The 21368-nt window shown below is 43.2% G+C and overlaps 2 protein-coding genes across 3 annotated transcripts; both read right to left on the bottom strand.

Annotated features, from left to right (window-relative positions):
- Positions 1-894: 894 nt before the first annotated feature.
- On the bottom strand, positions 895-11175 carry LOC606466 (Pyruvate kinase). Of its 2 annotated transcripts, NM_001301440.1 has the most exons (12): positions 10593-10914; positions 9672-9959; positions 9268-9433; positions 6795-6929; positions 6607-6717; positions 6435-6523; positions 6139-6201; positions 5716-5891; positions 4706-4808; positions 4445-4593; positions 2009-2117; positions 939-1356 (listed from the first exon to the last, which is right to left on the bottom strand). In NM_001301440.1, the coding sequence occupies exons 1-12, from the start codon at positions 10821-10823 to the stop codon at positions 1249-1251; spliced, it is 1728 nt and encodes a 575-aa protein (NP_001288369.1). In that variant the 5' UTR covers positions 10824-10914; the 3' UTR covers positions 939-1248. The 2 variants fall into 2 exon arrangements, with proteins under 2 accessions (XP_008675256.1, NP_001288369.1); XM_008677034.4 differs by lacking the exons at positions 4445-4593; positions 4706-4808 and having other exon boundaries at positions 895-1356; positions 10593-11175.
- An 8244-nt stretch (positions 11176-19419) lies between these two features.
- LOC100283715 (uncharacterized) lies at positions 19420-20346 on the bottom strand. Its single transcript, NM_001156614.3, has one exon. The coding sequence runs from the start codon at positions 20236-20238 to the stop codon at positions 19636-19638; it is 603 nt and encodes a 200-aa protein (NP_001150086.2). The 5' UTR covers positions 20239-20346; the 3' UTR covers positions 19420-19635.
- Positions 20347-21368: the final 1022 nt, after the last annotated feature.

Below are 21368 nucleotides of genomic sequence, written 5' to 3'. Positions count from 1 at the left end.
GGCCGGTGTGACTGATCACAACGAGATGGACTCCCCGTCGCGTCAGATCTTGCCAACATGACGTTCCAACGGTTTCCACAAGCAAAGCCACCACTTGTCCACCTCCAATCCTCCACGTCTGCCTTGTCTCCGATTCTCCTCGTCTCTTGTCGACGACAGTCGTGCTCAAAAATTAGGCAGCTCCACGACTAAATTCAGAATGGCAAACACCCGCACATACTATAGCATATAGTAGTTCTCTAATACACTGCTTCGTTAGTTCCAAATTATAAATTCTAACTTTTTTACAAAAAAATAATAAAACATCTCAAGTTTGACTCAGATTATAGAGAGAATCACAAATATTTAGGGCCTGTTTGGTTCGTGGTTAACTACGTCGCACTTTGTCTAAGGTTAGTCGTTCAAATTGAAGAACTAACCTTAGGCAAAAAAGTTAGGTAAAGTGTGGCAAGTTATGCAGGGAACCAAACATGCCCTTAGTTTGTAGTGCTTACACTATAGTTGGGGTTTGGGTTGTGGCAAAAGCAATTGGGATGAACATTTTAAGTGGCATATGTTCTGTATTCCGACATTACCTGAGGCTCCACAATGAGCAGCAGCAAAAGGTAACTGTAGGTAGGAACATGTTCATCAGATTATAATGACTGGTTAATGGTTATGCAACTCTGTAGATGTTTTCTCCGTAGCTTTTAACTTGCAAATGTTTTCTGTGCTATGTTGTGCCTGAGACAATTATTTTTCATCTCCTGAAATGATGAACCCCCTTGTTGTATCGGACGGTATACATACAAAGTTGTGCCTTGTGCGCTGCCGCGGTCCCGCCATCTTGCCTCAACGGCAGCAAGCACGGCTGCACGGGATCACCTATGACCGATGGTTCCAAAAGCGTGGAAGTAAAGACGCAAAATGCGTTGCAATTTGCAGGTAGATTGCTGTTTGGTGAGCTTCGAGTTATGCCTAGCTCTCGAGGCAAAAGTCCTTAACATTGACAGAACGAACTGTATTACAACAAGCCTACAGTTCCCAAAGCTACAGCTAAAACCAAGCGGCAATTGGATTGGCCTTTTTACACGGAAGGAAAACAGCACTAGTGCACAAGTAAGAAAAAGAATCACAACACTAGCTCAGCACCAACTATCTCACCAATACCAGTACTTACTACCAGTGTGGTATCATTGTAACAAGACCTTGCGGTTTGCTAGAAGAAACGATGTCCTCCAACAATCAGAATACTATGTGCGTTCCGCATCAGATCTTCCTCACCTGAATGTTGTGTGTTGATTGTGATCTCCAGATGGGATGTTTACCACTTTGAACGAGCGCAACCTCCTCACCGTCCTTAACCATACCATGTTTCTGTGAAATGCGACATCATGTTAAAATATCCATCATGGACCCATGGTTAAACAAATGGTACAAAAAAATTTACATTTACAGGACCCCGATATTGCTTTATTGTAAATCCATAGTCTCATTTTGCTACTAAAAGCTGCAGTGTTCTGGTCAGATTGCCAAGATAAAGATGTGATATGACCGCATCAGATACTCCAGCCCCCCCCCCCCCCCCAAAAAAAGATTAGAAATCGTTCATGGCAAACTGACAGCAGCTATAATTAAGTGCTGCACATGTTGCTCCAGGTATGTTTATCCCCACTTTGTTTATAAATTATCGGTTCGGCTGGCCTCTGTACCCTTGAATCATCATGTTTTCAAATGTGACCATGTTGTCATGTTGAACATCAAGGTGCCGAAGCCACAGCATGCATCGTTATTCCTAGTTATGGCTTATGATTGTTATTAAACCAACTTTAAAGGTTACAACGCTAAGTTCGATTGTGAGGCTGTTCTTGATGTTAATATTATATGGGCAGCTGATGCTAACATAACAATTGATAAAAAAAAAATTGAGATCACAGGTATAGCAAATTAAACTTGTCTTTATCATACATTCAGTACTAATTAAACTGGTGCCAAAAAAAATGCAAGGATAGATTGTAGAAGTCCTTACCAGCAAATAAGACAAAGCATTGCCAAATGTCTTCTCAGCATCATCAGAAAATTCCATTTGAACCGGACATACACCTTGGTACAAAGCCAATCGTTGCCTAACCCTCTCCCTATAATATTAAAACAATTATTTGCTTGATATGCAAGGAATTGTAAAAGAAAAATGAACAAAAGGATATGAATATGATATGTTTCAGACCAGTTGCCCTTGTCACTGCAACAAGTGTATGTCACTTCTTTTCCTAGGACATGCTAATAGTGGATATTCTACAGATTACTACGGTTGGTGGAGCCTCCAGTTGACAGGTTGCCAGCTGGGTGACCACAGATGATTTGAGTACATCTGGAAAGGGTTCAATAGCCCCACTGTCTTAAGGCAGAACCAGGGATCTTCTCCCTGAGGTCGAGATTTTTTGTTGACTATGTATTTCTCAAAAGAAGGGCGGGCCTGGTGCAGCGGTAGAGCCTACAGTCTGTAACCGGAAGGTCCCGGGTTCGAGCCCCAGCCTCTGCATATTATGCGGGTAAGGCTTGGCGCTTAAAGATACCCTTCCCCAGACCCCGCACAGTGCGGGAAGCCTACGGCACTGGGTACACCCTTTTTATGTATTTCTCAAAAAAGTTAATAGTAAACTCGAAGTTCAGCAACAACAACAAAGCTTTTTTTTCCCGAGGTAGGCTAGCTTGAAACCCAACAGAAGCCACAAGGTTCAGATACGTGGATAGCTGAATGTTTCCTTCCCTGATTAAACATCCTGAGCTGTCTTTCATATTTAGTTTTCCAGGGATTTAACATAGGTAAGTTCCAGGTTTCCATTCCATCCCACTCATTGAATAATCATGAAAACCAAGATCTAGAGTTCACTTTCGCTAGCCTTCTATACTATACTTAAAGCACCAGTTTCAACGGTCGTCATGCGTCATTTTTTTACAAATAACCCCTCACAATTATTTCAAATTAATCCGCTGCACGTCTATAAATGCCAAACGACGACACGGGCTAGATGCACGCGGGCCACAACTATGGCATAGGCACGTCATGACGGCCTGCTAACTGTGTCGGGTCAGCCCATTAGCCCGTCGATCCATTTAATTAAATCAGCGTAACGACGCCCGACACAGGCTAGATACACGCGGGCCACAACTATGGCACAGGCACGTCATGTCGGCCTGCTAACTGTGTCGGGCAAGCCCGTTAGCCCATCGATCCATTTAATTAAATCAACGTAAAATATTAAAAAATGGTGCAGGAGGTGGAGTTCGACCCATGCCCTGATGAAAGAAGGGTGGGAGACACTAGGTGAAACTGTCTAACCAGTAGAACATCACGCTAAGATGTTTTAATATTAAATATAAATTGTATATATGTATATACGTTTTTTTGTACTACGGGCCAGTACTACGGGCCGAGGCTACAACTCAAGCACGACACGACGTTCTTGGCTCTTGCAAGCATTATATCGTTTCTGAGACCACATTGGCGCAATGGACTACATGGTGTTTGAGGTTGCTGAATTGGATGGAGCATCAATGATTTGTCACACTAACAACAAAATGAAAGGTTATTTGTTGGTTTTAAACATTAGTAATTGCTACGAAGTAGCATAATTTATATGGAGTGCATCCAGTTTTTATTGATGTCTGACTTTAGCAATCACTACATATTTTAATCTATCTTTTTTATAAGTTTGACTTCATGGGAACTCTCTTATTTGGTCTCTGTATAATGGAATTATGTCATTTTATAATCTATGTTCATTCAGTCAATCGTTGTGAACTCTCTTCTAATCGCTCACTTTATTGGCCGTGTTGTACCAAGATATATTTGCATGGAGTAAACAATAACATCAGTTAGGCAAATCAAAAAATATATTATACAGAGAGCGGAGACAATCAATAAAAAATCTTGAATTTTTTTTTGATGGATAGTTTACGTGGATATTGTTGTAAGCCGTAGCAACGTACGGGCAACCGACTAGTATAACTAAAAGAACCCATAAGGTGTTGAGTACTTTCGGTCAATATTTTGGTTTCTAGAATTTGTATCTTGCATATGAACCAGAAATCACATATATGATTTTAGGTGCATGGTCTCATCACTAAAATTACACTAACCAATACATGCCTCGCATTTTAAAACACTATGGTTGTTCTAAAGGTTACTAACAAAGACGTGGGTTGGACAAGCAGCCTAATTGGCTCATATTTCACAAATAATGTTACGTTACTACCAGGAAGCAGAAATAAATCGCTATGTACTGCATATATTATGTTTAAATTTTTAACATTCTCATCAACAGGACCATCTTCAGCACAATTAAGCAAAAGACGCCCTTAGGAGACATTTTATTGATGAATCAGGATCATGGAATATAGAAGCGATTGTATAAAATTTGTCTTGTAGCACACACTAGCACAGAAGGAACAGAAAACTTACTCATCTGTAAAGGCAAAAATAGTGCCAGATGGACGGTAGTGACTAAGCAGTATAGCCATAAATCCCGTCCTAGTGAAAACCACTATTGATGTTCGAAGGGTATTTGACATCATTGTTGCATGGTATGCGAACATTTCGCTCATGTGGTTCTACAGAAAGATATGTGGTTGGAAAATGGAAAAGGAAGATCAGCATGATGGAAAAAAACTGAAGAGGTGAATGTTATTTTTCTCGAATACTTAAGAGGTGAATGTGGCAAACCTTGAAAGCCTGACCAAGGTCTGCAGGTGTTTCCCCACCAGGAATAGTTGCCTCGGTTCTCAGGGCAACAGTGTGCATGACCTTAACAGCTTTCAAGGGAAATCTGTCGCAAAATAAAAGTCATAAGCTTAGCGCCATGCATCTGTCGTGATCTTCAACATATATCACGGAAGGGAAACACGCCAGAAGACTTGCAAATATATGCATACAACCCAAAACAAGGCAACAGCTTTTTTAACTAAAACTACAAAAAGTATTAACATATATGTTTGCAACAATATCGTTCTAGCAGCTTTATTCTTTGAATAATTGAGCCAAACCAGGCAATCCATTGTTAGTTAGTTCGATAAAACTTCAAAGGAAACTGAAAGAATACATGCCGTATAGATGTTAGGTTCCTGATTTGATACACTGAAAATATAGTTAAACAGTAAATTCCATTTCCATAGAAGGAAACATAAGGGGCAGCAATTCCATCCATAACATTATTTTTCAGGTATTAATTCATACGTTACTTATGATATATCTGGAACTTTTGAAGAATGCAGTCACCAAATAACAATAATATAGCAGTGCAAAAGCATACTAAAACAAACATAGTGTCCATGGAACACAAAAAATATATATGATTACAATGTATATATAAATTTAATGTCATATCTGGCCATATAGTTAGGGCAGCTCCAACAATGACATTTCAGGTCTCAGCTACCTCATAGAGATCCACCTCAGCATTTTTCTTACGTGGAAGAGAGAAAAGCTACCTTTTATTTCTCAGCTAGGCTCAGACAAAGTGCGAGGCTGTTACTCGGGGGCACGGTAACTCGGTGAGGTGTGGATGGGGAAATAAAGGATGTGGGACCAGCAGTAAGGTGTTAAGAGTTTGATTATTGGAGAGCTTGTAGCAATGTGGCAAGTTATGAGCTGGCTTGCTAACTCTTGGAGCCACCCTTAGCTAACAACTAATAACATCAATTTCTTTTGAGCAAAAAGCAAAACATGTGACATACTTCCCATGTGCAGTTTCTCCTGAAAGCATAACTGCATCAGCACCCTCTCGGACAGCTATAGCAATGTCTGAAACTTCTGCTCGGGTTGGAGTTGGATGAACAATCATACTTTCGAGCATATTTGTAGCAACAATAACAGCCTTCCCCATGCTCCTGCACATTCTAATAATTTCTTCCTGCAGGAAAGAACATAATATTCAAGGAAGATGTAAATCTGAAACACCTTCATCGGCAAAGGAAAAAATATTTCTTTACTGACAGCTTATAGTAAGCACTAGGCACAGCAGATTTCAAATGGGACTGCAACATATAAGCCATATTCCTATGTAAAAACAATAAAGTAACTCAAAATAATCCAATAGAAGAGATACTAGTGCTTTGCAGTGCAATAACTTATAAGAAATATGACCAGCGACATCATACCTGCAACAGCGGCACCTCCTCAATGGGCAGCTCGGCTCCAAGGTCACCCCTGGCAACCATAGCCTATAGTGTTCGATATTATATTAGTCTGTTACCCCCAAAATGTCAAACAAGCAATAATTGACAGTGGTGAAATTTATGTGCCTGCCCTTAAACTAAAGTCAGAATGAGGAAAGCAGATACTAGATTCATGATTTCCCATACAACTCAAGTTCATTCATGCAAAGATAATAGATAAACCTTTTGATGGCATTTCACTAGACCAAAGCATATAATTAAGATAATATATTTTTTACCCCATCAGATGCTGTGATGATTGAATGTAAGTTGGGGATGGAGTCTGCACTTTCTATTTTTACGATAACATGTATGTCAGCATTGCAACCTGAGAATAGAATAGAATGAGCTCAGTAAATTGTAAAAAAAGGTGCATGATATGATTTTTTACAAAGTTGGGTTGAAGATTACTTTTTAGATAATCCTTGAGTTCGTGGACAACTTGAGCATCTTTCACAAAGGAAACAGCATAGTAATCAACTTGATTATCCACACCAAACTTAATGTCGTCCCAGTCCTTGTCTGTACATTTGAAACGTGTATGAAACAAGGATATATAGATTAGATCCAGTAGACAGAAAAAAGTTGCCGACTATTACCAGTTATTGATGGCAAGGTTGCACTCTTTCCACGAACATTCAGATGGCGCCTAGATTTCAATTCACCACCGTCAATAACTTCACATTTCACAGAATCTTCAGTTTTTGATTTGACCAAGAATGACATCATTCCTCCTAAAAATTGATTCAATGGCAACGTGAAAAACAATCATTGACCACCAAAGATACATTTGACAAGAGTCAAGACTGAAGATATCTGTGAAAGGGCCTCTAACTAAGTTGGTTAGGTGGTCTGATCGTCTGAGTAGCACTCCTTATGTTCTGAGTTCGACTCCCCATGGGAGTGAATTTCAAGCTTGGGATAAAAAATCCCCTAGTCTATCCCACGCCAAAGCACAGGCCCAAGGTCCCAGCCTCAGTCGCGGTCGTTCTCATATGAGCTATGGGGTCACACTGTGTATGGGTGGGGCAGGGTTCAAGGGTTTTCAAAGTAAGAAGACCGTGTACAGAACAGAGTCAAGCATGTTTCAAACACTGAGTTGGAATATTCATACATATTTAATGAAGAAATTGTGCTGTTAAATTTTCAAAATCTCTAGGGAAGCACCATGTGATGTGTGAGTAAACTGAAGGATATCCTTATGATGAACAATTCTAGGGAACTTTACTGAAGTTATTGATATAATTTTACAAGTTCAACCATGTAAAACCAGGTATTCACCTCACTATTTGTGGTTATTAATCACTGATTTCAAGTCGGGCGACCAGCTAGTCGACCAACAGGACCGACCAGACGCCTAATCGCGATTAGGGCGACGATTAGGTCGACTAATCGGTTCTGGTCGGCCTCTGGTCGTCCCTAGTCGTCCTATGTATATTCCTAGGCATATAAGCCATATATATATATGTATATATGTATTTCTAGGCATATAAGCCATACTGAACTGAAATTAAATTGGAAGTTTGGAACTGAATTACTGAAATATAACAGTAGCAGGCTAGCAGCAATGCAGCATAAGTGAAACCAGTGAATGAGCTACATATGAGTGAAACCAGTGAATGCAGCATAAGTGAAACAATAGAGTACCTGCTAGTCTGCTACCTAGAGCAGATCAGCATCCAAGCAAAAAGCAGCAGCAGCATCCAAATAAATGGGTACTGCTACGCAGAATGCAAAACTGCAGACTGCAGACAAGGGGGAAGGAGGGGAGCAGGGATGACGAGCTCATCTTGTGCCTTGTAGATGAGCAGGGGGCAGGGACGACCTTCAAGAATGAGCTGCACGCCGGCGCTGGTAGACGGTGGAGAGCCCTGGAGGCTGGAGCAGCCGCCGCCGGCAGAGGACAGAAAGTATAGGAGAGGGGCGCAGGCACAGGGGAGGCTTTAGGGTTTAGGGGCGCCAACAGATTTATGCGGCTACTGGGCCCAAAAAACGGTGAAGCCCAATAGCACATCTAGCCCGCCGCGCACTGGTCGACCAGAGATGGCTAATCGGACGACTAATCGGACGATTTGGACGCCTAATCGACGACTTGGACGACCAGAAAAACAAATCGCGTCGTCCCCCTAGTCGGCCACTTACCGGCGACCAGCCCGACTAATCGCGATTAATCGCGATTAGTCGGACGATTTGTAAACAGAGTTATTAATACTATTTGTGTATTCAGGTTTCAGAGACAATTGTGAAATCATGTAGCACTTGGCAAAAAGAGAGCTAAAACATAGAATAACAGAGAAGGAAAAAGTCTATATAACCCCCTAGTCTATTGTTGTCGGTCTAATTCACCCCATAACCTACAAAAACAGGTATTCACCTCATCAAAACCATTCCCTGTAGGTGGTTTTGCCTCTCGGGTACATCATGGCCCACATGTCAACATTAGCGTTGAGTATTACCATAGTTTTTTAGGGTAAATAATGCTCATGAAAGGCTACAAGTACAGTGTTATCTCTGTATAACGATGAGGCTTGGCTGGATTGAATGCATCAAAGAGTTTTAGGGTCATTCATAAAAACACCAAGATACATAAAAACATAAATAATAACTATTACATGGGGTCTATGTGTAAAATAACCAAGACAGTACTGTAATTGCACCAATGTCCGCTAATGATCAATGGCACTTTGTCATTTCCGGAGGCAGCAGCGCAGTTCAGCAATGAATGATGCAAGCAACCTGACGCAGCAGTGGCTGCAAGCCGTGACGAGCAGCTCGCGATGCTGTAGGTGGTTGCACACTGCAGCGACAGCGCGTGGGCACAAGACAACACATGAAGGAAATGCTAACAAGTGGGCACATGCCACAGTGGCACTTATGTGGGCCCTAGTTGTGCAGCAAGACAAAAAAAACAATTGAAAAAGCCTAGGGGTTAGAATAAGCGGTTCTGAATAGGTGAGGGTGTAGAATACATAGTTATGTAGGTTCTGGGTTAAAGTAGACCCAAATATTAATAGTTCAGGGGGTTATGTAGTCTTATTTTCTAACAGAAAAGGAATGTAAATATCAGCATACCATCTACAAGGAGCATGTCGCCCACTTCAACATCATTAACAAAGTCGTCATAGTTAACGCTAACACACGTATCAGTCCCAACTCCCCTTTTGATTGTAAAAGTAAATTCTTGTCCGCTTTCCAGAAATATCGGTTGAGGCAAATCTCCACTTCGAACTTCTGGTCCCTGAATTGTAAATCAAGGCAACATACGGTTAACGAAATGCAAAATAAGAAATGTTTAATTCTATTCATCACTAATATAGTGAACCAAACTGCTAACATGGCATAAAGAACTAAGAATAATCCAGGAAAGCAACTTGTTTTTCTTCTTCTTGAGACCATAGGAAAGTAGCCCCTAAGGATGAAAACTATCCCTCTCTTTTGTGATTTAGTGTAGATACTATGAAAGAAGTAATACTAACCTTTGTGTCAAGCATGATAGCAATCACATTGTCAGCATGTGATGCATTGTACTCCTTTACCAGATCAATAACTTTCTGGTGTGATGCATGGTCTCCATGTGACATATTAAGCCGAGCCACATTCATGCCAGTCTCAGCGAGTTTCCATATCATGTCCCTTGTGTTGGTTGAAGGACCGATTGTACACACAATCTTTGTCTTGCGCCTTACATTTGGTTTAGACCACACGCCATTTGCTGCAGTTGCAAGTTGCTGGATAGCCTTAAGGTGCTGGAAGTTTGCTTCTTCCTGTAAAAGAAAACATATTACTGACACCATGTTTCCAAATTTCGGGACGGAATTCCAAAGGTACCTCACCACTAATCTACGTAGGATGCAGCACTTGGAAACGCTTCCCTTGTTGACAAATGGTTCTATAACTAATTCAATGATGTTGGTGCCACTTTGGCGAACAGGAAAACAAATGAAAAATCAACAATTTATAAGGACATGTCAAGTTACCAGAGTTGAACTGCTCTAATTAACAAAAAAAAAACAAGAGGTAAGATGTCAAAAGGTCCAGTAGAGACGCATGCACATCAAATAGTGAAAGCAAACTAGACGCAAAAGTTTAATTGATTCCGTGTGCATATATATATTGATGTCAAGTTATAATAAGATCCCCTGGACGATTCCGTCCTCCAAAATTCAGCGTCACAAGCACGAAAGGATCGCATAAATCCGATTTCACCGTAACGGAACCGCAATCTTCACGGTCAATCAGTCCGGCCTCCGGCGGTAACCTGAAGCGGTCGAAATCCCGTACCCGTCCCAAATCCACTGGGATGCGGGGCTCCCAGTCCAGTGTCCACCACACCAGCTCGCGGTAACAGCCCAATGAATCAGTACGAGGAGGAGAGGAGGAGAGGAGGGTCACGCTACCTTTACGGCCGCGTCGTCGTCGGGCGACACCGGCAGCACCCCGGCATCGGGGCGTGGGGCGCGGCTTATGACGGATACCACCTGAGACTCGCGGCGTCCTCTCGCGGCCACAGCACCGGTCCTTCTCTCCCTTGGCATCCTCGCCGCGGGCCGGAGCGCGTCGGCCCCAGATCCACCGCCCAGCGGCCTGGCCACCGGGGTGCCCGCCGCTGCGACCACCTGCGCCGCCATCCTCAAGCCGGGTGAGAGATTTGGAATTGGTAGGGGGAAGGGTAGCTGGCTGGGAAGGTGACTCGGTGAGGCGTGGCGTGCGGCGTGCCCGATGCCGGGGTGGGTTTAAGGAAGGAGGAATGCCGATGCGCCGGCCTTGTTTGTATCGAATGCAGGTCGCGAGGCTCGTGCGGCATCAATCAACGGCTGAGCTGGCGGCGTCTCTCGTCCGTGCTCCGCTGCCTCGGAGCGCAGGCGCGGCCAGTGTGACTCTCCAGTCTCCAGTCTCCACTCACTCACACATGCAATGCAACAAGGCAACAGCAGTGCAGCAGTGCCCTCCGTCTCCGCAGTGGCTTTTGACTCGGGATCCGGAATATGCCTAGTATGCGGCGCGCTTTTGGAGTCTTGGTCACCGAGCAGCCCGTTCAGTGTTCTGTCGGGGTCCAGTCACGAGGCGGAGCACGGAGCCGTTCGTGGATCGTGGCTTCGGAGGCGATGGGCGACGGCGTTGCTGATACAGAGCGAGACAATAATACGGCAGGTTAATTAATATAATATCGCCGATTTGCCGTCTCATCAGTCATCACGTTGATGTTACGTAAGGCTACTCACAATGAGGATTTCATGTCTCTGTTTCCAAAAATGCCACATCAGATTTATAGATGAATGAAATACCCTCTCTCAATAGAGAGTTTCATCTCACTATTTCATATGTCAACATACTTCTTAAATGCTGCATATAAATAACCAATAGGATTTACTCAATTATATGAAGATGAAACAAAACACTCTCAGTGGAGGTTTCACACAGTTTCCAAGATCTTGGAAACGAGTTAACATGGTTTCATCCCCATGAAACTCCATGAAACTCTTCTTTCTTAAATGATGTGACATGTCATCAAAATAGCTGATGTGGCAGGCTAATTAATACATGAAACACCCCATGAAACCTCCATTGTGAATAGCCTAAGCTAAGGGAAATGAACGTTTAATTACTGGCGACAGGAGCTCAATGTCGATACAACGCACACACAAAAAGACAAGTCAGCTTCACAGACCATGTGGTGTGATAGTGCGCGCTTCGGCAAAACATGTGAAATGAACTAGCGGGCTCTTGCCGTGTTTAACACGTTTTCAAATGTCTCGGGGACGAAGAAGTCAAGAAACCGATCGCAGATGTAATGGATGGTGCAGCCCTGGAAAATGGCCGTGGCTAACTTGTTAACAGCTGATCGCAGCTAGATTGAATCAGATAATGAGTAACTGGGCAATGGTTTTCTATGGTTTTTATATATCATTGATTTAAATATAATTATTGTTTATTTCTAAACACTAAGTTACGTGTGTTCTGCTGGTTAGCCCTAAATTTCTGGAGCTAAGGGTGTGAGTTCGAGTGCTCGTTCTGCAATTTTTTGTGTGTGTGGTAGTTGTGTGGATGTGATCGGGTGCTGAGCAGACGCAGTAGCTGGCTATGTGGGCGTTGGGATACACAGGGCAGTAGCTGAGAAAGCGGTGGGAGAACCAGTCAGAGAGTGTGGGACGGGTCTAGAGTGCCAGCGTGTCCACATGGCAGTAACTAAGAGAGGGACGGGAAAACAAGTCGAGGCGCATGGGACGGGTCTAGAATGTCAGCCTGTCCACAGGGTAATGCTAAGAGAGGGACGGAAGAACCAGTCGGGGCGTGTGCGGCGGTCCCAGTGTCAGCATGGAGGGTAAAGCTGTGATAGCACCAGGTGCCCACATTAGGTTCTTAATAGAGTAGTATAGATAAATAGGTATTGAGATATTTATTCAATTATAATTATTATTTATTTATAAACATTAAGGTATGTGTGGTTTGGTGGTTACCCCTAAATGTTTGGAGCAAAGGGGTGTGAGGTCGAGTGCTTGCTTTGCACTATTTTTTTGCACGGATATATAGACTAGTGTCTAGTAGGGTGCCCGTGCTAACGAAACGACAAATCTAAAAGACATTGAAATGAAAACATATTAAGAACTATGACACAAATGGGCAGCGTATTTCCACTTGTGCCACCAATATTACTGTTAGCTAAAGTAACAATAGAATAACCATTTATGTTTAGTTAAGGTCATTTAGATTATCACATGTAACTTTATATCAATTGTATCTTTAGTAGTAGCATTATACATACGATTTTGTCTCATAGCTGATTGGATAGTTATATACGCCAATAGTCGGAGAACCAAAAAAAGCAAAATAATTTGGCAGAATATTGCCCGTCATTTAGTCTTTGTCTCATTAATTAGTTTTATAATCAGACTATATTTAATATCTATAGCTGACATTCAAATGTTTGATGTCATACATACTAAATTTGTTTGTTCTTCTGTTCGACGCCATGGTCCACATCATCGAGACATTTTTGTACTATTTTGTACGTGGTTATCCTGTCGGTGATAGGAAATTCATACTAAATCATGGAAATCATAACTGAGTTAGTTTCATACCTTTTTTGTATGTGGTTATCCTGAGTCTAATCTCCCTATATAATAGAGAGGATGTTCTCCCTGAAAGACACAAAAACAACCAATCTACTATGGGTTATGGTTTTAGACAAGGTAGTCCTCGGTGTTGAGCGATCTCAGGCTCCTCCATCCCCAATGTAGGTGTGATGATGATGATAGGAAGAGCTCTTTGAGCTCTACAATTTGCATTGAAATTCTATCTTCATCTGAGTTTATGCATGAAAGTTATGATTTTATAATTATATTGCATAGAAAAAAAAGAAAAGGGTATCTAAAACTCGGGTACTCATAACCTGAATATCCGAATATTTATTGGATATTCCTTGCTACAAACCTGACCCGAATCCGAGGCTACACTATCCGAGTGCTTCATGTACATGTCTAAGTATAAAAATATTTGAAGTCGTATTGAAAAAATGACTATTTGTATCCGAGACCCTTTACCCCTAGTGTACTTTGCAGTGCTAGAGGGTCTACATGGTATTATTCGACGTGTTGGTGCAATACACAGTTGTGGACAAAAACTCAACCCTGATCATGCTAGATAGGAACATGGCATCACGATTCGATACAAAGGGATCCCCTTGTTGCGGGGCTTGCTGAGCCTAAGACCAACTCCAGCATCCTCCACCCCGCATCCCTAAGGTAGGGCCCTTCCTCGGTATGAACAATGTCATGCATCTGTCTCTGTTTCTAGTAGTGGCGCGCATCCGCCTCCATATCCGGGCAACATTTGCCTTTTAGCGTGCATCTGTCTCCTTCCCACTCCCCATCCCCATTCTGTGCGCTATAAGGGCATTTATTATCACTCTAGTAGCCTCCCCATCCCACTCCCTGTTGTGATTTTTGCTTTGTGTGGAGGATAGAGAACCCAAAGTAAAAAGGAGTGGAATCAGTGGCCTCCATTTTGCACGGTCATATGGAGAGGCTGCTAGAGTGTTTAACAGTGCCTCAAAGCGCAAAATGAGGCTGCTAGAGTGTTGATAGTAGTAACTGATTAGTTTGCTATACAACTTATTTAAGTAAAAGACTGTTTTATCTTGAGCACACTTGTGACACAGTTGCTAAAATTTTGAAGGCATTGGTCAGGGACTAGGTTCTTGATGAGCCTTTTTTTAGTAAAGACATCTCAATGAACCATGCAATGTAGCGCATTCATGAGCTAGCTCAGTCACTTGAGAAAGCACCATATCGATTTCAACTGGTGCAAACTGGTTCTTCATCACCATTGTGTCGGGGATAAGATCCCCGATCCCTAGGGCCCACCGATCAACGAGGGTGCTGGGAGGAGGTCTCTCGCAATTGGGGCTTGTCGGTCATCTAGAGGAGAAAGGAAACATCTGCCCTAGGAGCACTTGCCCCTGGACAAAACACTACAACACCGAGCCTGGGGTCAGGCATGGAAAAATCAGACAGGGGGTTGGGCGAACCGAATGGGAAACCATTAGGGGCTTGTTCGATTATTTTCAATATGTATGGATTGGAGGGGATTGAAACAGATTGGGAGAAATTTTGACTTACTATGGATTGAAACCCCCTCAATCCATATGGATTGGGGTAGAACTGAACAAGCCCTAGAGTGGATCCCTCATCTAGCCCGAGATTGACCCATCATAAGTGACCGACTGCATTAACTACTCTAAGCGTTGAACCATGGCAGAGGCGCCGGACCGCCTTCGACTCATGGCTTACGAGCCCCTCGGGCTGCGATGCACTCATAACCTTCGAACCCCCCAGACTGCGGCACATTTATGGGCCACGTGTCCCCTGGTCTGCGATGCACTCGTAACCTGTCGGGACTATGTCTGAGTACGTAGACCGCTTGCCGGGCACAACAAGACAAGTCACGCTGAGACCCAGGCTATGGAGGCCAGGGGTCGCGTAGCTCAAATGATGACGCTCGGGCTCCACGATGCTCGCACCATCCGCTATAAAGAATCTAACAACCAAGCGACCCTGGGCTCACGAGCGTGCCTGGCCTCACCCTGCGGTAGAACGCTTGGTTTTACCAGCACCCAGTGACTCCTTCTCAAGGAAGCCAGCACTAGCCAACCCCCTCCTTGGCCTATAAAAGGTGGAGGTCGGTCTCCAGACGAAAAGGAGAGGCGTAGACGGACACCTAGACGCGAAGATGACGAACCAATGGAGGAAGGAGGACAAACCGACAAGGACCCACGGTCAGAGCCCCGCCGCCAAGCCAAGACTTAGTTAGGACTCCTATATGTAGCCCTTAGCGTAACCACCTCCACAAAAAGAGACTTGGGAGCCTCGCCTCCCTGTCTTGCCCACTTATAACCCCTACTACGAGCATTGATCATCAATGGTGCCGGTAGCGCAAGCCGTCGAAGACTAGATGTAGGGATGTTCTGTCTGAACCAGTATAAATCTTGCACCCACCGCGCACACCGTCTGGAGTCCGGAACGCGCACATAAATTTACTTGTCAGAGCAAGATTCAAAACACCGACACATTGTTTGAGTATTTTTATAATGACGGTTCTGACAATGATGCTCACCTGATGACCGGTGGGGAATGGATACTGGAATAGGTTAATTGGAAAGAGATCTGGGATTGTCAAAGGAAGTAGAGTTTGGAGGTTATTGTTGCTTGTAAGGCATGACCTCTGCAATGTTGTGCTTGTGATGTATCATCTATGTGTTAAGACATTAGCTATGTCTGTTATGATGTAGTCCCATGTAAGACTTCAGGTATCTATGTGACAATATGGTGCTTTTGTGTATGAAAGACTATGTTTTCATATGGTCAATGTTGAATGCCTCTATTTTCCATTGTTTTCACAACTTGCTATGTGCTTGTATCTGCATCCGTTTTTAGAAATTGATCAAGACCTAAAACTGCTAGCGCATCCTACCATTCTTAGAAACCGACCAAGATCTATAACCATTTTCTGAAGAACTAATTCTGCTACACCTGACAGCTCTAAATTCAGTTTCATCTCAACCTGCTACCAGATAAAAGCACAAAATAGGCCAAGATTGTCTCATACATAATGCAGTTTCAATCACAAGAGTCACATAACATAAGGTGGTATACATAGTCTCATACGTAGGGTCTACATAATCTCATACATAGCAGGAGAAACACATTGAAGGGAATGTTGGGGTACCAAAATGTTTGGGGCGCTCGACGATGGGGGGTTGCGCCTTCGTACATGCAGGGGTGGATCTTAGTGGACTCACCAGGGTCCGGCAACCCGATGAAATTTGGCAAAACCAGCAAAAATCATTGTTTAACACTGTTTATTTGTGTGTCCAACCCCAACATTTGATGCATCCGACCCCAGCGATTTTATTCTCTGGCATTGCCCCTGCATACATGGAAGAAGGGAGTTCGACGACCGGCGACACTGGCCGCATTAGAGATGTCAATGGGCCCCCGAAACCCGATTACCCGTGGGGAATTCCTCTATTAGGGTTAGGGTATGGGTTAAAATTAATCCCCATGGGTATAGATTTGGGATAAATCATTTCCCCATCGGGTATGGCGGGTACGGGTTTGGGAGGGCTAAACCCGATTACCCATGGGGCTGTTTTACCCGATTTACTACAGCATCCAGGCTTAAATGATAAAAACATGTACTAAGAGATATTTCTATTCACTGTTTGACCATATTTGTGATATGTGTACATGTGGCTACTAGAAGACACTATTTATTTTGCATGAGCATGTTGATGAAACTACAAAACATGCATGCGGAAATGTTGAATTGTGTTGTGTCCATATGCTGAAATTCTGAAATGCTGAATAGTCGGGTCGGGTACGGGTCCCCATGGGTAATTGGTACCCGTTCGGGGATGGGTATGGGAAGATTTTTGTACCCGAGGTCGAGTTCGGGTTCGGGGATGGGGGCGGGTCTGTGCTTATGGGTACGGGTCTGGGGAGTTAATCCCTGGTGGGGAATTCCCCATTGACATCTCTAGGCCGCATGTCCTTTCCTCCGTGCCGGTTAGACTGAAGAAGACGGGACATAGGAGTGAAGGAGAAAGGAAGAAGGGAGGGGTAGATTAGTCAAGCCGGCAATGTATAACCATGTCGCGCTGGTTAGAGGAGCAATGGTACCAAAGTGGTGACTGCACGAGCTCGACAATGCCACAATGGTGAGGACACGATGCAAGATACTAGGAAGGTGTTTGGTTTGGGTAATCGCTCCATCCAAAATGTGGTGGTGCATCATGGGTTCATTCCTCAAATTTGATGGGATGACCCCATTCCTCATATTAGTACTAACTAACTAACTATAAGGAATGAGGTGATGATGGATCAACTCATTCTATTCCACAAACCAAACAAAAAAGTGAGGAATGAGAAGATGATGGACTAACTCATTCCTTAAACCAAACAGCCTATAGATGAGTGAAGCCATTCAATAGGGATATCGCAATCCCAAAAGGCTCGGTAGCAGGCGTACCTGATATGCTCGTAAGCTGAGGCAGTGCGTGCTCATGGTGAGGCCAGCTCCAACTTCACCCCGACACCTACCCACCCTAGCTATCGTGAAGTATCGTGGGAGAAAGAGCTCCAACCGCTTTCCCCACGCCACATCTCATATGGCCGGTAACACAAATATGGGCTGAACAGTTCATGGCCTATTTAAAATTTTACCTTTATATCTAGGTGCAATGTTGGACATAACACACAACTGCATGTTTAAATAGGTTTAGGCTGCTATCAAAACTACTTTTTAGGGATGATTTTTTGGGTATCTCTTGGAGATGCTCTAATCTCTCCCACACTTTAATTACTATATTTCTTTGTGATATTAACTTTTTTAAGTATCGTAACTTGAAAACAATGTGTATTATAGTAGTATAAATGGTCTATAATTGTTTAAACTTCAAAAACGGATAGAAAATACTCCATCCGTTTCAATTTATATTTCGTTTGACTTTTTTACACCAAATTTAGCCGGCTCGCCTTATTAAAAAAATTCACAATTATTGTTACTTTTTGTTGTGATATTGTTAGCATATAATCTACTTTAAATTTGACTTTGAATTTTTTTTATTTTTCGCAAAAAAAATGAATAGGACGAATCCATCAAACGTGTCATAAAAAAGTCAAATGAATTATAATTTGGAGTCAAGGAAATATCAAATAACTGAATTACATTATATATGAGAGCCTTTTTTGCCCATGATAACTTCCTACGGCTGTCTCTAGAAAGTTAGCGGCTCGCTTGACCGAACACAGGGGCCAGCATATAAAAGCTAACTTCGTATAGCTTTTATAAAATACCGTAGGAAGTTATGTTTATTTCCTAGAGCTACCAGTTACCTCTCGAAAGTTATTTATTTCCTACGGTTTGTTATAAAAGTTGTAGAAAGTTAAAAAACCGCAGGAAGTGTATGATTTTGGTGTAGTGTTATTTTAGTCTTTGATGATAAATATATTACAATTATAATTTAAATTACTCACAATGTTGAATGATGATTTTATATTTTGAATTTATATGATTTTAATTCACTAAATAATATAATAATAAGTATCAGGAAATGACTCGCGATCCAATGTTAAGCCAAACCGAGACTGTTTAGAGTTTGTTCGTTTTGTTCTCAATTCATGTAGATTGAGTGAGTTTTAATCTTAAACAAGTCAAAATCTTTCTTAAAATTGTCCAATCCCTTCTAATCCACGTGGAGTAGGAATAACCCAACGAGCCTTAGTCACCGAGCGAAGGTCGGCTAGTTTCCGGCCTAAGTACGTGCACGAGGGCCTAGTTACCGTCTGGCGGAGGTCCGGTCGGTTCATCCACTCCGCGGCGCAAGTCATGGCAATGCCAGCGGCAGTCAAAAGCTGACCCATCTACTCCTCCCCGGTCACAGGCAACGGGTCTCGACGATTCGCAGCCCCTCCCTCCGGCCTGCGGGGCCACTTCCTCGCCGCCGCCGCCGCCGCCGCGGTGGTGTCTCGCCTTCCACTCCGGGCAAGCATATATACAGTCGAGTACAGGTCGAGTCACGAACTCACGATCGCCTCAAACATCGACATCACAACACACGCTAGATCGATAACAGTAGAAACTTGTTAATCACCACAAAAATTTGCATGAGTTAAATAAAGCAGACAAAAGCCATGAACAAACGCATCAAGCATCATAATAGTTCGATTAATCCACGAATCCACCACGATTGTATTGTCTGGTACTCTGGTTGATTATTTTCTTCCATCCCAGGAGGGCCGAAACCCCTAAAACCTGCTTTTACCGATTAAGAGAGAGCATCTAATGCGCTAGGGAGCAATCTACTAGGACATGCATGACGAATCAAAAGCACTTCAAGAACGCGGAACTCTCGGCGGCCGCCTGCATTAACGGCTCGATCGATCAATAGTAGCCGCTGAGCAGCATCCGGCCAACCTCGAAAGAGACAAAAGCGTCGATGGTGGCGTACTCGATCTGCTCGTCGGAGAGGGATGACGCGTCCCAGGGGCCCGTCCTCACCCACTGCGGCTTCTCGACGTGGGCGTCCATGACGACTCTCGCGATGCCCTGCAGGCCCGCGTTGCGGAGGTCCGGGTGCCCCATCTCCTTCGCCGCGAGTTCGGCCAGGTCCTCCGCGTTCGCCACCTCCAGGTCGTAGTCGTTCTCGAGCCGCTCGACGTCCGCAGCCACGCCCACGCCGACGAATGTGTAGTCGGGGTCGCTGAGGAACTCATCCAGCGTGTTGGGGACATAGTCGGCGTGGAGAAGCTGGAAGATGAGGCAGCGGCGCCCGACGCACAGCTGGAGGATGGCTGTTTTGCTGTAGGCGCGGCTGAAGCTGGGGCGCCACTCGACGTCCAGCCCGACGACGAGCTTGTGCAGGCGGCGGCGGTGGACGGAGAGGATCTCGTCGAGCCAGCTCTCCACGGCCGCGCCGGAGGCCGTCACGGTGGTGGTGATCACGTTGCCCTCGAACCTAACGTTGCACACCTTGGTCGCGGCCATTGAGTCAGATCTCCTAACCCCGAGTGTTCTTTCTCTCTTGCGCAGACGACACAAGATGCTCTCTCCTGCTTTTATTTCGTTTCCGCACAGTTTTTTTTTCGCAGGAGTAAAGCTATCTCCGGTGGTCTCATCTCTTATATCAAACCTCACTTTATAAGTATAGCAGCATGTGGTACAAAATAGTACAAAACAGTGTTTTAGAGTATGTCCAATAGTTATATAAATAACTCTTTAAATATAAATTTAAAAGGTTTTCAAGAAAAAAGTTCTCCAACAATTATGTAAATTAGATCCCTAAATTAAAAAAAATCACTACAAAACTCAATTTTATCCCTACTTTTACCAACTTTGTTGGGATTCACTAAATCATTATTGGTGTTAATTATATCATGAAAACTGAAAAGCATACGCCAACCATTGTTTCGTATCGTCGCACCACTTCGTTGAGCACAAATCCATCTCTAGCGCTAGACGTCTTGACGATGTTACCGCCAGACAACCTTTTGTGTCTGGGCGTCGTCAGAACATCTCCTATATCGTGACCGTCTGGTCTTTTATCGACAACTTCGACCTTGATTTCTGCCGCCAATTCAATTAAAAATAGAAAACATACTGTTTTTTGGTTGATGGACAGATTTAAAAATTAACAAGCAATAAATAGAGAAATGTTGGAGCACAGACATTTTTACTCCTAAAAGTGTTTTAACAACTTACTAAATCTATAATTTAAGGTGCTAAATTTACATAACTATTAGAGATACTCTTATACTACCATATATACGATTCGCTGGCCACAACGTCGCACATGGAAAATAGGGACAAATATGCTAGTATATCTTTGTGGGATGATAGTTTATGGGACATAATTGATTATCTCTTCTTCCTCGCTCTAATTAGAGGAATAATTTAGGTCATGTTTCACACTGCTCTTCTTAAAAAACTAACTCAGTTTCATATAAACTTTAAAGTAGAGCAACTTAACTTTAGAACCGTAGAGTTTTTAAGTGTTTAGCTTGCAGACCAGCTGTTCCATTAAAAAACCAAAGCAAGAGAGATGTGGTGGGTATCAGAGAAAATAAGAAAAAAAACAAAATAAATATTAAGTGCAACAATCCTAAATAAATAGAGTG

Source organism: Zea mays, chromosome 3, assembly GCF_902167145.1.
Source record: "Zea mays cultivar B73 chromosome 3, Zm-B73-REFERENCE-NAM-5.0, whole genome shotgun sequence".
Lineage (NCBI taxonomy): Eukaryota > Viridiplantae > Streptophyta > Magnoliopsida > Poales > Poaceae > Zea > Zea mays.
Note: the sequence above shows the minus strand (reverse complement) of the source record. Positions and strands in the feature narration are given on the sequence as shown.